Below are 13,992 nucleotides of genomic sequence, written 5' to 3'. Positions count from 1 at the left end.
TTGCACAGGGATTGCACCATGATCCTGATGGCCCCTGTCTATGTTTTTGTGCCTAAGCCCATCTGACTTAGTTTGGCTCCCCGCTTGTTAGGGTCTGGTCCTCTTTTGGGACAGTTGTGCTCCATGTCCAAACATGTGAGGGATTTCCTCCTGAAGTTTCCCAGTAGAGAGAAGGGGTGGGGGATGAAAAGGCTTGTGCAGAATTGAGATGTAAAAAGGGAGTCTTGCTGAACAATTTCTTTCTATATCCTTCCCCATTCCCTTACAGACCTAGAGAGACAGGAGGATGTATTGATTAGAGGAGCATGTGCACTCAAACACATTGGAAAACACTCAATGACACAGTTGACCATAGATGATTAGCTGGCTTGTTAAAAAGGTGATTGTAAGCCAAATTCAATAGCAGACGATACACTTAGAAATAAAGAAAAGAGTCAATAAATACTGTAAGCACAGTAAGCACAAATACAAGATCAGACATTCCTTAAATTACTGTTTATTTTTATGATGGAAGCAATGCTGTTTAGCGTACGCTAGTTAGCTGGTTATGCTATCGATTTCATGTTTAAGCCTAGAAACACTTGGGATGAATGCTACTTGGCAAACAGGGATACAGAAAGCCCTCTCCACTCTTAATACACCTTATTGTGTGCCCCCTCGTGCGTATGCTAACACCCATTTTATTCCTGTCTATAAAGGAGGCTGGGGAACTGTTACGCAGAGAGATTCTTGCTCAGGCCTTCCAGGCTCACAGGAGGTGGCTGATCCAGGTAAATCCCCCAGCCAGGATGCTTCATTGGGGGTTGACCCCCTGCGTTACATGAGCCCCAGACTCTCAACAAATCCTGGAGATGCAGATTCCCCTCCTCAGACAAATAATGCTCCAAATACTTATATCACCTCCATAGTTTGATCTCCTTTTCTTGCCCAGATCCGTTTAGAGGTGCCCATTTAATTCTGCTGACATGCCTGTTTATGCACAGAGAGGAAGATTGCTGAGGTTCTTTGGAGTGAGTGGTTTTTTTATTGCTTTTGCCTGTGGATCGCAAGTCTGATTAACTGTATCAAGGACAAGGTGGATGGTGTACAAGTGCATGAAACCGAACCGTCAAATAAGATCAAGAGCTACAGCAGCAAGCAGCAGTACATCACTGTAAAGACACAGAAATGTAAACGGCAGTTATATTACACAAGCTTCTGAGAATCTTGTTATCGAGTGTCCAGTAGAATAAATGAATCCATGCTCGATCATGTGTTTGCTGAAAAAGCTTAATTTCATCAGTTCGATGCAAAGCACTTATCGGAAACTAAGATGGATGACTATGATAACTCTGCAGCACATTTCCTGCTTTATATCACCGCATGTGGAAATTATAAGACGGATCAAAGACTCTATAGAGATCTCATCTTAATATAGAAGGCATGGAAATTAAACTGGAGTGCTGTAGCTCTTCCTATCTTTGAGTAAAGACAAACAGAGTTGACATCTGTAATAGCTTACTGTCTAGAATAATGAATTTGCTACTGTACTGTAGATCCCAGCAAGTTCCCCGATCTTTGGATCCATGTTTATATTTTACACTGCTGAACACTGTAGCTCGCTTTAGCTCACTCCCCCATGCGCACAACAAATTCAAAAGCAAATAGACCACGCCAGTGGCAAAGCCTTCAGGAACATTGGTGCAGGGGCCTCCCTTTGATAACTGCTGTGCTTTATATTTTTGTCATCAGAAATGAAACACAACATTAAGCCATTCATTAAAGTCAACTAGAGCTAATTATCCATCATTTACCCAAGAGCCCACGGGCCAGCGCAGCCCCCGTATACTTAGGCCCAGATGTGTCGATGAGTCAGTCGGTAGATAGCAGACCGCAGAGGGGGCTGCTCATTTCTCTCTGGGCCCTGCGGTTTCCAGGGGCATCAGACTCAGCAGGCTGGTCTTAATGCCTGTTCACAGACTGGCTGCTGACGTTACCCTCATGACACCATGAGCCGTGTAAAGCTACCGCAATACAGCAAGGCTCCATTTACCAGAAAGAAAAAGAAAAAAAAATCAATGATGATCAGTTATACAGCCCTAATTCAAACAGAAAAATGAAGAGTGAGTATCGTACCTCTCTAGCAGGCACGTCTTCCGAGTTGAGAGGAGGCTGATTCGCATTAGCGGCATGCCTATGTTCAGACAGCCTCTCATTGCTGCAGGGGGCGACAGCGTGCGTACGATCCCTGCTCCCAAGTTGTTACATTTTGGCAACCCCAAGTGGAAGTGGGAAAACCGTAACAGTTTGCAGGATGTCACAGACCAGAAACCAGATTACGTCATGTAATTTAACCCCTGAGACCTAATTTTTCCTTTTCTGTGTCTGGTACGCTCACCAAACGATTAGAAATAATGACTGAACCGCTTTACCACTGAGGATGAGGAAATCTATCCCTGTATCACTGTGTTCGGTTGTCTACTGACGAGGCATCTGCTCAGTGCAGTTTAGAGGAAGCATTTATAGTTTGAGGTTAAGTGTTTGTGCGGTGTATATGACCTGTTGTCCAGTGACGGGATGCTAACTGAGGCAAAGAACCGAGGTGTAGTTTTCAATATCAGCTTTAGACAATTAGCTCTTAAAGGGACTGGTAAGGAACCATCTTGCTCCTGCGTGGGGCTCTTTTCTTCAATCAAGAGTGTTTGTGATACAGTATTAAAGTGAAAGAACATCCTGCTCTTTTAGTGGTTCACTTTAACCTCTTTTGAACTGATGTTCTATCAGTCAACACAACCTGCCAAAATCATGTCTGTTCTTAAGCCCAGTAGCCAGATGAGAAAATAGCATTCTTCTCAAGGTTGTAGATTATACATTTGTTCCACCGTTTTTTTTTTTTGTTTTTTTTTTGGTGTGCTCGGTCGTGCAACATTGGGAAACCTTTGTATAAAACCATGGATACATCAGTCAACAGCTCCTGTTGTGGTATTTGGCATCTTTAGCTGACTAGTTAACAGAGCAAACAAAACATCGATCAAATTGATGCATTTCAAAATAATCCTCTTGTATTTAATAAATCCCTGCTACACACTCAGCATGATGAATACACGATGAACACAAATATACACACATTACATTTTGACATAATAGACAGTAATGGTGGTGGTGGCTCATGCCTCTGAGATACAGTAGCTGCTGATTTTCTGTAATAAAAACACCTTCAGCTTTAAACAGGCTACTTCACCCATCCTCTCTTTCTACAAATGAATAAAGATGTGTAGTTTTGAAGGCTTTGCAGTTGTTTGTAAATGGGCCACATAATGTAAAAAATCTAATTCAATTTGTTTATGAATTGGTAAACTAATGTAATTAGCCTCCATCGTAAACAATAGTTAGAAAAGTCATACTTTACTATGATTAGCTAAACATCTTTTAAGATAAATTTCATATGGGCATATACTGTACGCTGGCTCCTATTATATTCATTGGCATGTTATTTCTCTGTCCTGAGTAGTTACCTTAGCTCTAGGATTATCATGTTATGTTGTGCCAGTAAACTGTATCTCAGAAACGTGGGAAATGATACGTGCTCCAATTTTCCAACTTTCAAATCTGGCCTAAGGAATCGATCCACTGTGTGCTTTCTTGTACAGCAGGAAGAACTAATTCCTGACTTTCCAACATTTTGGAATGTTTTAAGTGAGTAAATGTGAAGAAAGATCTCTGGAAGGCAAGATTTGACTTTGGAGTTTCTTTGGAAGATAGTCTAATTTAAGCATCTGTCAAGGTCTCTTGTTAATAACTTGTTTGTGAGTGCTCGAGCCAGCAGCAGTCGTAACCCGGGGGAACAGTTAGTGTATTGGGCAAAGTTGAGCATGACTTTGAACCCTGAGTAGACTGATGGAGGAGAACTTCATTGCTTCTGTAGCCGACCTGTGCAGGTTGCGGCTGCATCTTGCTGGTGTTATCGTTCATCTCCCAAGGGGGAAAAACAAAACTGTCTGTGCTGACCATCGGGCGCATTAATCACCGTGTCAGTCATGCATATTTTGCCAGGACTTCTCTGCTTAGAGACGCTAATCTCCGAGTCCGGTTTTCGCTTTAACTTACTGTCAGTGAAATAAGGCATCAAAGAGCAGAGCAGAGAGCTAACCTGCTTTTTAAAATCTCTGCGCTTATCCTCTGCCGTGGTCATAGATGAGAAAATAATGAGCGACCTAATCCCAACATTAGCTTTTTAAATCGGAATGCGTATGTTTTAAATCATTCTCTGCCAGCAGCGTGGTGATAGTAAGCAGAGCATGGGGTGAAAGGGAAGGAGGACGGAACGAAAGTGAATGAAAGAGTGTGATCCAGAATAACCTTGTTAGGGCTAAGTGACGCTGTGCAGAGGGCCTTTTGTCAGTTGGCTGGCAAGATGAGCATCTTGTAAATGATTGTCCTCTCTGTCAAGGGGCTGATTTATTTTTTCCTACTATCTGACTTCTGTGTCTCTGCCACAGTACTTCAAATACTGGAGCTTTTTCTCCTTTCGCATCTGTATCTGTTACAAACTGTGGCCTCTTTTTATACATAATTTCATCCTGTAGCACGCTCTCCTTGTTTTCCAATGTCAAATCACCCTTCTGCAGCGTTTCCCCCACAGGCGGACACAAACAGCACAAAGCGCCATTAAAAGTTTTGGCTTACCTATCAGGCCCACGCCTTAATGAACCACGGGTCAGCTGAGGTCACATGGCTATGTCCCACCTATAAATCAACTGCAAACTGAGTTCAGCGGCAATATAGGGCAGTGTCAGTCCGTAACCTTTTCCCAGACAGAGGAGTTGTCGGTGTGTGAGTACTGGCTGGCTGCAGATCCTTTCCCCTTCACAGCATTATAAATGTATGTGTGAGGAGGCCCTTAATGGCTGCTAATCCAATTTCTTCCACTGAAATCAAATCTCACTGGCGCCAGTAGTTCTCTCCTTCCCTCACAAATAATGGCCTCCGCTTTGGCCTGTTTATGAAAAAGACGAGCCGCCAAAAATTCCGGCTTTACCTTCCTTGAGTCCCATTGAATCTTCTTCAAAACTGTTTGAATGTTTTTGTTGTTGTTTTGTTGTTGTTTTTCTTCTTTGTTCTGCCCCCAGTCCCTATTCCATGTTTTTCGAAACTTATTAATTGACCGTCTGTGTCGAGTGAAAGGATGGGGTAACAGAAGAGCAGGGGCAAGTTTTCAGCAGCGTAGGATCCCATTTACCGTATGTCTTAATGCCTTCTCGAGGTCAGCCATCGATTTTTGTTCTCAAACCGCAAAGCAAAGGAGATAAGATTAGGCCTTTGATTCCTGCACTGCTGCCGGAGCCGTGAGTGGATGAAATCACTTGGCCTGCCCATTGGTTGGTGTGTTGCTTCTTTTTAGGAGGTTGCGGCCTCTGTGACGATAGGGTAAGATAGCAGTAGCCTCACAATAACGCGTGAGCAAACAGTGAAAAAGTAGTTTTTTGGTTTTTTTTTACTTTAACGGGAAAATCTCTTTATGGTGACAAAAGTAAACAAAAGTCTGATTTCTCTCATGTAAACTTATACATGTTCTTCAATTTGCTTCCCCTTTCCAAAACAAAGATATTGGCTTTGACATAGATGAAGGGAGCTTTGGCTTTGGCCCCCTTCCCCTTGGATATGGATTTGACTGATTATCTTTCAGTGCATCAGTTGGACAAGTAGTCATATTGCCATTCCGCAAGAAGATATTATTCTGGAGTGTGATCCTAATAATATGATACGTCTAATAGCACTTAACTCTTAGTTGGAGCTGTACCATACTGAGAGCCTCAAATAGAAAGTCGGGGACATGGAGAGGGGAAACAGCAAGGATAGGGAAGAAAAAGAAAAAGTAGCAGATCCTCAATGGCTTTAAGAGGTTATTGAGGAATGTCCTCTACGGTGCTTGTGGAGAGGTTTAATATCTCTTTGCTCATTGGTTTGGCAGCTGAAAAAATTGGAAATGACACAAAGTATTTCTCAAGCTCACAAAGGTGATATAGAAGCTCACGATCATGGACTCGCAAGCGTACAGGGCATATGCCGCACATCATTCGCACATGTGCTCGCACGCTGACTGATACACAAAAGAATTCCACAAAGGTCACTTTTGACAGCGGTAAATAACAATCCCACCGCAGGCTCTGCTTCTGATTCCGAAATGCAAAAACATTTTGATTTGCTCTTGAGAGCTTTGTTTGTTTGTTTGATTCACTTTTCAGTTCAAACCCGAATGCGAACGTCAAGTTGGCAAAGAAGACTGTATCTATGGAGGAGAACCAAACATTGGTGAAGTTGCGGTTTTGCTCTGCTGATAGTAAATGCAGCCAGAATGGAAAGAGAATTTTTTATTTTTTTTTAAATGGAGATAATTTTCTTATAAAAGTCGTGTTCTTTTGATTTGATCCTTGCTGTGCCAGTTTCAATGCAAAACAAAGACGGAGAATGATTTGAAGGCCACTGTGCCTTCCAAGAGAAAATTATCTTTACATGCTGTAAGATTTATGAATTTGGTTTTGGTTTTGAAAGCAATTGATGCAAATTAAACTGTTTCCTCTGTGAACCCTAGTAATCAGCTTAAGTGATTACATCGGTCGTAAATATGAGATGATGAAAGCTCAGTGTGCACTGTACCCTGAGGAAAGGCTAAATGGGAGTTCATAGGGTAGATATGATAAAACATCACACTGGGACCGCACCAGATGCAGGGGGGAAGGGGCTTATGTGGGGAGTGGTTGCCCTCTAGCTGTCAGCGTTGAGACTGGATTATGAAATATGGTCCTAATTTTCTGTTGAGGTGTGTTTATGAAGCACTATCAGTTAGCTTGGGGGCGTGAGCTTAGCTTTGAAATGTACTGGTAATGTTGATGTGAAGGAGTATGATTGGAAGGAGTCACTAGTGGCTTGGAAAAGTCTGAACTTGTCAATATCTGCTAGATAAAAACCAAAAAACCCCCAAAAGAAACATTTGGGATGAAAACATGGGAACACAGACAGGTAAAATATTGAAAACAAAGAAAGTGAGAGGAGAGCCTTTCAATTAATAATAAAAACAACAAGGAGCCAGTGGACAGAGTCAGGATTCATGCAAATGCTAAAGTAAAGTTTTTTGGGTACCAAAGCTAGGGAACAGGCTAGAAGGCAGTGTATTTGGTTTCTGCTGTGAAGGCCCCCATGTTTATTTTACTTCCTGTGTTCCATATGGAGGATGATGATTTTGCTTGTACTCATTGTTGATGGCTGTCATCAACTTGCCACAGCCACACACCAAAAGACTGAACAGGAAAAAAAGCTTTTGAAACAACGTTGCAAGAGGGTGCTAACGATGGAGGCACTGTTTTGAGACTTTGAATGCAAAGGTTACCAACCATAAAGAATAAGTTCTATTAAATAAGCATTCAGATTAATAATAACTAATTATTCAGTGCACAGTGGTGTATAAACGCACAGTGAATGTCAATTCATCCAAAGTTATATTGGAAGTGTGCAACTGGTGATTATATCAGTGATTGGAGCTTATAGGTAGCAGCATTTATTAGTGCAAACAAAATGGATTGAATTTTCCATCCTTCTTTTCCTTCTTTTCTTTTCATCCTTTGCGAGCTACTGTCATTGATGATAGACTATTTAATTCAAAGTCTGAACATATTGCAACAAGGTGCCAGCATTAGCAATGCAGCCATACTGACACGGCATTATATCCAGTGACACAGTAAAGTAGCCTAGATAGTGTTTTCTGTGTAAATTTTAAGTAAAATTGTAACACAACTGTTTAACTCTTTAGTTTACAATAGCAGGGACTGAAATGATCTAATAATGGAGCTCTTCAGGAACCTGCCACAATGTCACGTAATAAATCGAAATTAAAAAAATATTTCCTATCTGGGATGCTGTAACCTGGGCCGGGTTTTTTAACCATTTGCTCAAAGCCTGCCTTTACCACCGTGTAACCGAGTCAGTAATTTCCATCATGTCATATGGGGTCCAGTTGTTTACTTCTGGGTGGCATATCTCCAGCTCTCTTGCCTTTACTGCGTGGTTGTACTTGATGGCGTGCCTCAAGTGGCAAAACAATTTGTTGTTTCCTCCTTTAGCGAGAACAGTTTTCTTGCATATTTTGCAAAGCTTTATTGGAGTACCTCCCTTTTCCTCCCTAGACTGACATGTGGCTCTCGCTGTCAGACATGTCTGGGCTTGTGCTGTTGTGCCAGCTTGGGAATGTAAATGCATGGTGTTGCTAATATCATTGGTATTGTGATATGACATTTTTTATACCATGTAAAAATTTATAATGATATTAAGGATGGCAAATTCCTAATTTGCAACAGGAATGTAATAAGCAAACTTAGCTTTAGCCCTATTTAGCGCCGTATCTACCATTCCCATTGTTTAGCTAGTTAGCTGTTTCTTTGTGGGAAATAAATGCAATCAGTGTCTGTCTGTCTGTGTGTGTGTTTACTGTCTTTACTCAGTTGGCCTCAACACTTAAACTTTCAGAACAATGCCAGTGTTCACACTAACTAATCAAAATCAAGCAGGAGGAGAAGAAAAACTGGGCAGGCGATGTTTTTTTGTAACCAGGCAACAATAAGCACTCAAGAGAAGCGCAAGTGAAAATGTGGTCAGGGGCACAGCGAGCAGAAAAAATAATGCTAAGAAAACTAGCTTTAGGCATTACATGTAGAATTACACTGCAGGTTCTGTTTTGCCTTTGATTGTAGCTCAGTTTTGTTGTCACTAAAAATTTTAATTTTCATTCTCTTCACAATCATTTAAAACAATAAAAAAATTCAAGTTTGCTCAATAAAATATGTGATAGTAGCAGTGCATGATGTAGAAGAGGTACTAATCAGGCATTTCAGGTTGTAATTAATTAGCGTAACTATTAATTTGTGAACTTTTGTTTTGATTTTCTATAAGTCAGCCTGCTTGTGCAGCTGCTGAGTTTGTTTCAGTGTGTGTGTTTTGTGAGCGTAAAACTCTTTGGATTACAGATCCCCTGCCCAGTCCTGAACTAGCCAGGAAAAGAGCCTTTTAACTTAACTCTCACATATTTATTTGTTTTAAGCAATTGCTGTAAATGCAGGCTTTTTCAGTTTAAATGCAGCCTTGCGTCCAAGGAATGGCCCACGAGAGTTTAATGCAGCACCGTGTACTTTATTGCTGTCAAATGTAATTTATCCTGACTTGATTGCACTGAAAGCCATGTTTATCAGGCACCTAGCAACACTGTTTTGAATGAAAATTACCTCTTTAAAGAGCAATTAGGAAAATGAACCTATAGGCCAAATGCCTTTGAGCTCCAGACTTACTTTAATATTATTCTACATTAAGTCACGCAGAAAATCTAGAGTAGAATCAGCTAAGCAAGTGTACAAAGTCCCCTGGCAATATTTTCAATTGAAGGGCATGAGAGTTTGATGGAAGAGATGTGAAAGTTGTTTTCAAAGGGTGATGTTAACTAGGAGCTGTGTGCAAGAAACTTTATTGCCATGTTTCAGATTGGCAAAGTGACTGAAAATAACAAGATTAGATTAATTGCAGGAAATAACTCAGAGATGGTTTGATGTTTGCATGCATCTGTATTATTCATTGGGAAACCCTGTTACTAGAGCAATATCTTGCTTTCTCATGCGTGTCAGCTTAAATGAGTGAATATTTTCAAATCTACCTCAGAGAGCAGCCCTGAGAACGGGAAAACAGTCTTTTGTATGGGTGCGTTGAAGGGCCAACGCAACACCAGCACATACAGTATGAGAAGGCAATTAGAGATGGGGCCACATTTTACACACCGTTACCTTCCTTTCAAGACAAAAGCTTAAACAACTGCTGTAATAAGATGTCGAAGCGGTGAAGGCCACCATATGAGACTTGTTTTTCTGTAGCACTTTCCTCCTGTGTTTCCCATGTCAGCGAACCAGAGCGTGGCTTGTTTCTTTGTGTTCTAGATCAGGATCCAGATATCTTTCTCATCATCCAAGCCTTACTCCACTTTTCCCCCCATTAGATTTTCTTTCCCCCTAAATTCCCTCACACTCACCCGCCTCCCCTCTCCTCCCTCTGCACACATACATCTTGCACACACACCTCGTTATCTTATTTGTGGCCTTGGCAGCCAGATTGGTTGCCTTGTGGTTCAGTAGCCAGTTTTCTCTGTCACAGAGAGCCTTGGGTGCAGATCCTTCACCACACACGCTTCCATGAGAGCAGGAAGTCAGTTCCCAGCATGCTTTGCCCATCCCAGTGAAACCTGGGATGGATTAACCTTGGGCTGGGGGACCTTTCCAACTTGGAAAAGAGTTATGCAACTTCCCATACTTATTGCTGCTCTCTATTGCAGTGACAGTGAAGTGTTGGGCTGTACAGACGTTTGTTTAAAATTGGGGTTCAGTTCTGAGGGCTGGAGCAAGCTAAGACCTCATTTGTGATGTTTCCTAACGTAGGACTCACTTTTTACATAATGCAGGCTTTGGCAAAAGTTCACATACGTACCTTTTTAAGGCCCTCACAAGCCAATTGTCAGCAAACACGAGAGAAAATACACATTGTGGAAGAGAGCCGGAGGTTAATAATAATAAAATTAACTGAAATGACCTGCCAACCTTAGGCTAAAGAAGAGAACGAGTTTGACATGAGGCAGTGTAAAATACAAAATCGCTCTCACTCAGAGAATCTCACACCTGACGGTAATGATTAAAATGAAAAATCTTTTCTCTCTCTTGTTTCTGCTCAGGTGGTTCAGGAAAGCATCGATCCAAAGAGCCAAAGAAGAAGAACAAGCAGAGGCTGCGGTTTCGAGCTCAGAACCAGCACAGTGACCACTTGGCCTCTAAACGCTCCAGCCAGTGAGGACTGAAACTACCCAGTGAACAAAGAACCAACGCAAAGCTGCTAGCCGCTGCTGCACCTATATTCTGACTGACGACTATCACGAACCCCGCCACCTCCCGTCCTGCTGCCCAGCCCTATCCCACCTTCGCCCTGCCAACCAGGACTCATAAATCTGCCAGTCCAACAATATACAGCATATAATGTGTGATATAAGTACAACACTAAACCACAACCACACCAAACACATGCTTTCATGCCTCTGCCTCCTGCTAATTCTCCCCGAGCTGCAGTGACCAGCCAGGTGACTCTGTTCTCCCAGCCTTGTTACCTTGTGGATCTTTACAGTTGACATTACCGAACTCATTTCATCGTCATTAACCATGTCATTCAACGTCTGGGGTGACGGAAGACGGAGGAGCCACCAGAGGTACCGCGGAGGCGGAGGAGCCAGGAAGGGGACGGTGAGGTTGTGAGGGAGTTGGCGACATAAACTGTTCGGGAGAGATTTAAAAATATGCTCGAGGAAGCAAAATGATGCTGATGGACAAGAAAATGGCATCTTGACCTGAGAGAGAGACTATTTTTTTGTTCCCTATATTTATGTCAACGCTATCCTTACCTTCCTTATTCATGGAGACAAGTGTTCCCATTGTGGCCTTTATGTTATGTACATTTTTGAGAGTAATATTAAAAGAAATTACCATGCATAGTTGCAAAGTATTTTATTCTCAGCACAAACTGTTTACGTTCAGACCGCTTTATGCTCTAACTGTATAGTGTGGTTAAAAAACTAAAAAAGAAGAAGAAGAAAAGAATAAATTTAGTTGTTCAACTAGCATGGCAACAGACTCGTGTACATAGTTGATCTAATATTGAAAGCTTATTACTGTATTTTCAGTATTGACTCGTTTATCGTTCTAAATGTTTTAGAGAAAAAAAGGTTGTAATACAAGCTACAGATTAAAATGATTAAAAACAAATAATAAACATAGCCACCATATAGCTATTTCATTTATATGGTATATATTTGATTTATTTATTAATTCTGTTTTGTACTTTTTTTTGGTTCAGTGAGAATTTTTGCCTCATACTGTTACTCTTATATGCTGAAATATTCTTTGCGTTCCTTATAACAGTGCATATCTTTAACACGTGGAAACGCTTTCTCGTCTGTCACGCAGGTGTTGTATTCCTTTCATTTGACCTCATCTACTGATTTTGATGTTTTAAAGAAGAAAAAAAAAAACAAGACTAATAAAACTATGCTTTGACATATTCTAGGTTTATTGATTAGGATCCAGCAAATGTATGGTCATAGGACTGCATATGTGTACGTTGTGTTTTATTAAAAAACATTTCATGTGACTGTATGATGAAGCCTTTCATTATTGTCTGTGGCTATAATATATGTGGCTAAACTCTGAAACTGTAGTTTTCTTGTCTTTTTTTTCCGAGTACCATTGAGTGATTTCAAAAACATTTGTGAAATCCGTCATGTCATACTGCATGAGACAAGTGGTATCTCCAGCCAAAGGATTGGATATGGTCCACTAGGCCTTAACGGCATGACAGCACCGTTAAGGGTTTGTAATTCACTATGACGTAGCCTCGTGAAAGCTACAAAACCAGCGGATGTCATTGGTGGCTCATCCATCTCCAGCATTACACTATAATTTCCTAACAACTTGCGTTTGGCTGTGTCTTTTGTCATGCGACACACAATCGATCACCAACTTAAGTGATGCACGTCGCACTTACTTCTGTGATCTTCAAAACATTAAATAATCACAGAGAAATTTAGCTTTATGCTAAATCTATCTGGTATATGGGTGAAGAGAGCATGTTCTAATGCAAGTCATGGCTAATTTAACCCGAGGTCCACGCTGCGTAATCACCATCCCAAAAAATGAAGGAAAGAAAAAAAAATTCAAATCTGCCAGACAGCTTATGGATGCCCAGTAGCAGATGAATCGCGCTGTGTCACATACATATATCATCCTGGGAGAAAGAGACCACAGTCTTCCTGCTCTGCTTAACCTCCCCTGAAATCACAAATGATATTTCCACAGGGAGCCTGTCAGTGTTGAAATACCCCTCAGTTTATGGGCTCCATGTCTATCTTAAGGCCAAATATGCAGCTTTAAGTGCCTGAACATCTTTCACAGGTGTTCCAAGTGACACGGCAGACTTTACCCAGGAGGCTTTTCAAAGCTTAACAGTGGAGCCGCAAAACCAACATGTAGTAAAAGGTTATCAAGTCAAAAGAATAGCTAACACGTTTGGTTATTTTAGTTACCATGACATTAGAACAATGAGAATAGAAACATTTAATCAAACGCAATACAAAATGTCAGAATTGTTTAAATAAGCCCTGTATGGCTATAGCAAAGAAATCATTTTTGGCTAGCATGTTAAGTTCACAAAGAGGATCCAGATCAGGTGCTGCCAGGTCACTGATAGGACTCACTGAGCCTGTTCCAGATCTGGCAGTAGATCTCCAGGAACCTGTCGTTACATTAGGAGCATGCCCTGATGTTGTCAAGCATGTGTACAAGAACATTAGGGAGCCATACAAACTAGTGAGCTGCTGCAGTGAAATTCCAGTATAATGGACTAGCCTGCCTCATCATTTTTTCACTCTGATTTTAAGAGCGACTTTCAAATCTGCACTTTGTAGTTTGATTATTTTCATTTCAAGCAAACAGTGTGGCATCCTTTTGTTCCAAAGACATTACCCAGTCCGTATCAGTATAGATTTCTAGCATGATTTTTTTCCCATTGAGATCTTTCCTTTAGTTTTTTTTTTTAAAAAATCCACATTTTCTGTCTTGTTATTTGGGCTTTTGGAAGCAGCCAAATTTTGGGGGGAATAACATCAATGGCCAACCCATGGCCTTTAATACCTTATATGTAATTTAATGCACGTCTAAAGGTAGCTAACTTTAACTCTAGCTAACAAACTTACCCAGATGCAAGCCTTTATTTGACAGACAAGTAGTATTAAGTAGTTTTAGGCCTCCATCTAGAGCTGTCGTAAAATTTTACTTTCTAAAAAATGTATTTAAAGATGGCAAAAGGGAGCCCATAAACAACCAGTTGGGCCAATGAATAAATGAAACAAAGCAAAAATGAAATAAATTTTTGAAAGGAATTAAACAT

General features: G+C 41.0%; 1 protein-coding gene across 3 annotated transcripts in view; it reads left to right on the top strand.

The window, feature by feature from the left end:
* rspo2 (R-spondin 2) overlaps positions 1 to 12,253 on the top strand; it is a 59,678-nt gene extending 47,425 nt beyond the window's left edge. For all 3 annotated transcript variants that reach the window (XM_085422514.1, XM_085422513.1, XM_085422516.1), the window contains one exon: positions 10,736 to 12,253. In XM_085422514.1, coding sequence (XP_085278640.1) covers positions 10,736 to 10,851 — 116 coding nt within the window. In that variant the 3' untranslated portion in view covers positions 10,852 to 12,253. The remainder of the gene's footprint in view (positions 1 to 10,735) is intronic.
* Positions 12,254 to 13,992: the final 1,739 nt, after the last annotated feature.

The sequence above is a fragment of the Rhamphochromis longiceps genome, linkage group LG11 (assembly GCF_057381845.1).
Source record: "Rhamphochromis longiceps isolate RC_006_pf linkage group LG11, R_longiceps_female_GT1.1, whole genome shotgun sequence".
Lineage (NCBI taxonomy): Eukaryota > Metazoa > Chordata > Actinopteri > Cichliformes > Cichlidae > Rhamphochromis > Rhamphochromis longiceps.
Note: the sequence above shows the minus strand (reverse complement) of the source record. Positions and strands in the feature narration are given on the sequence as shown.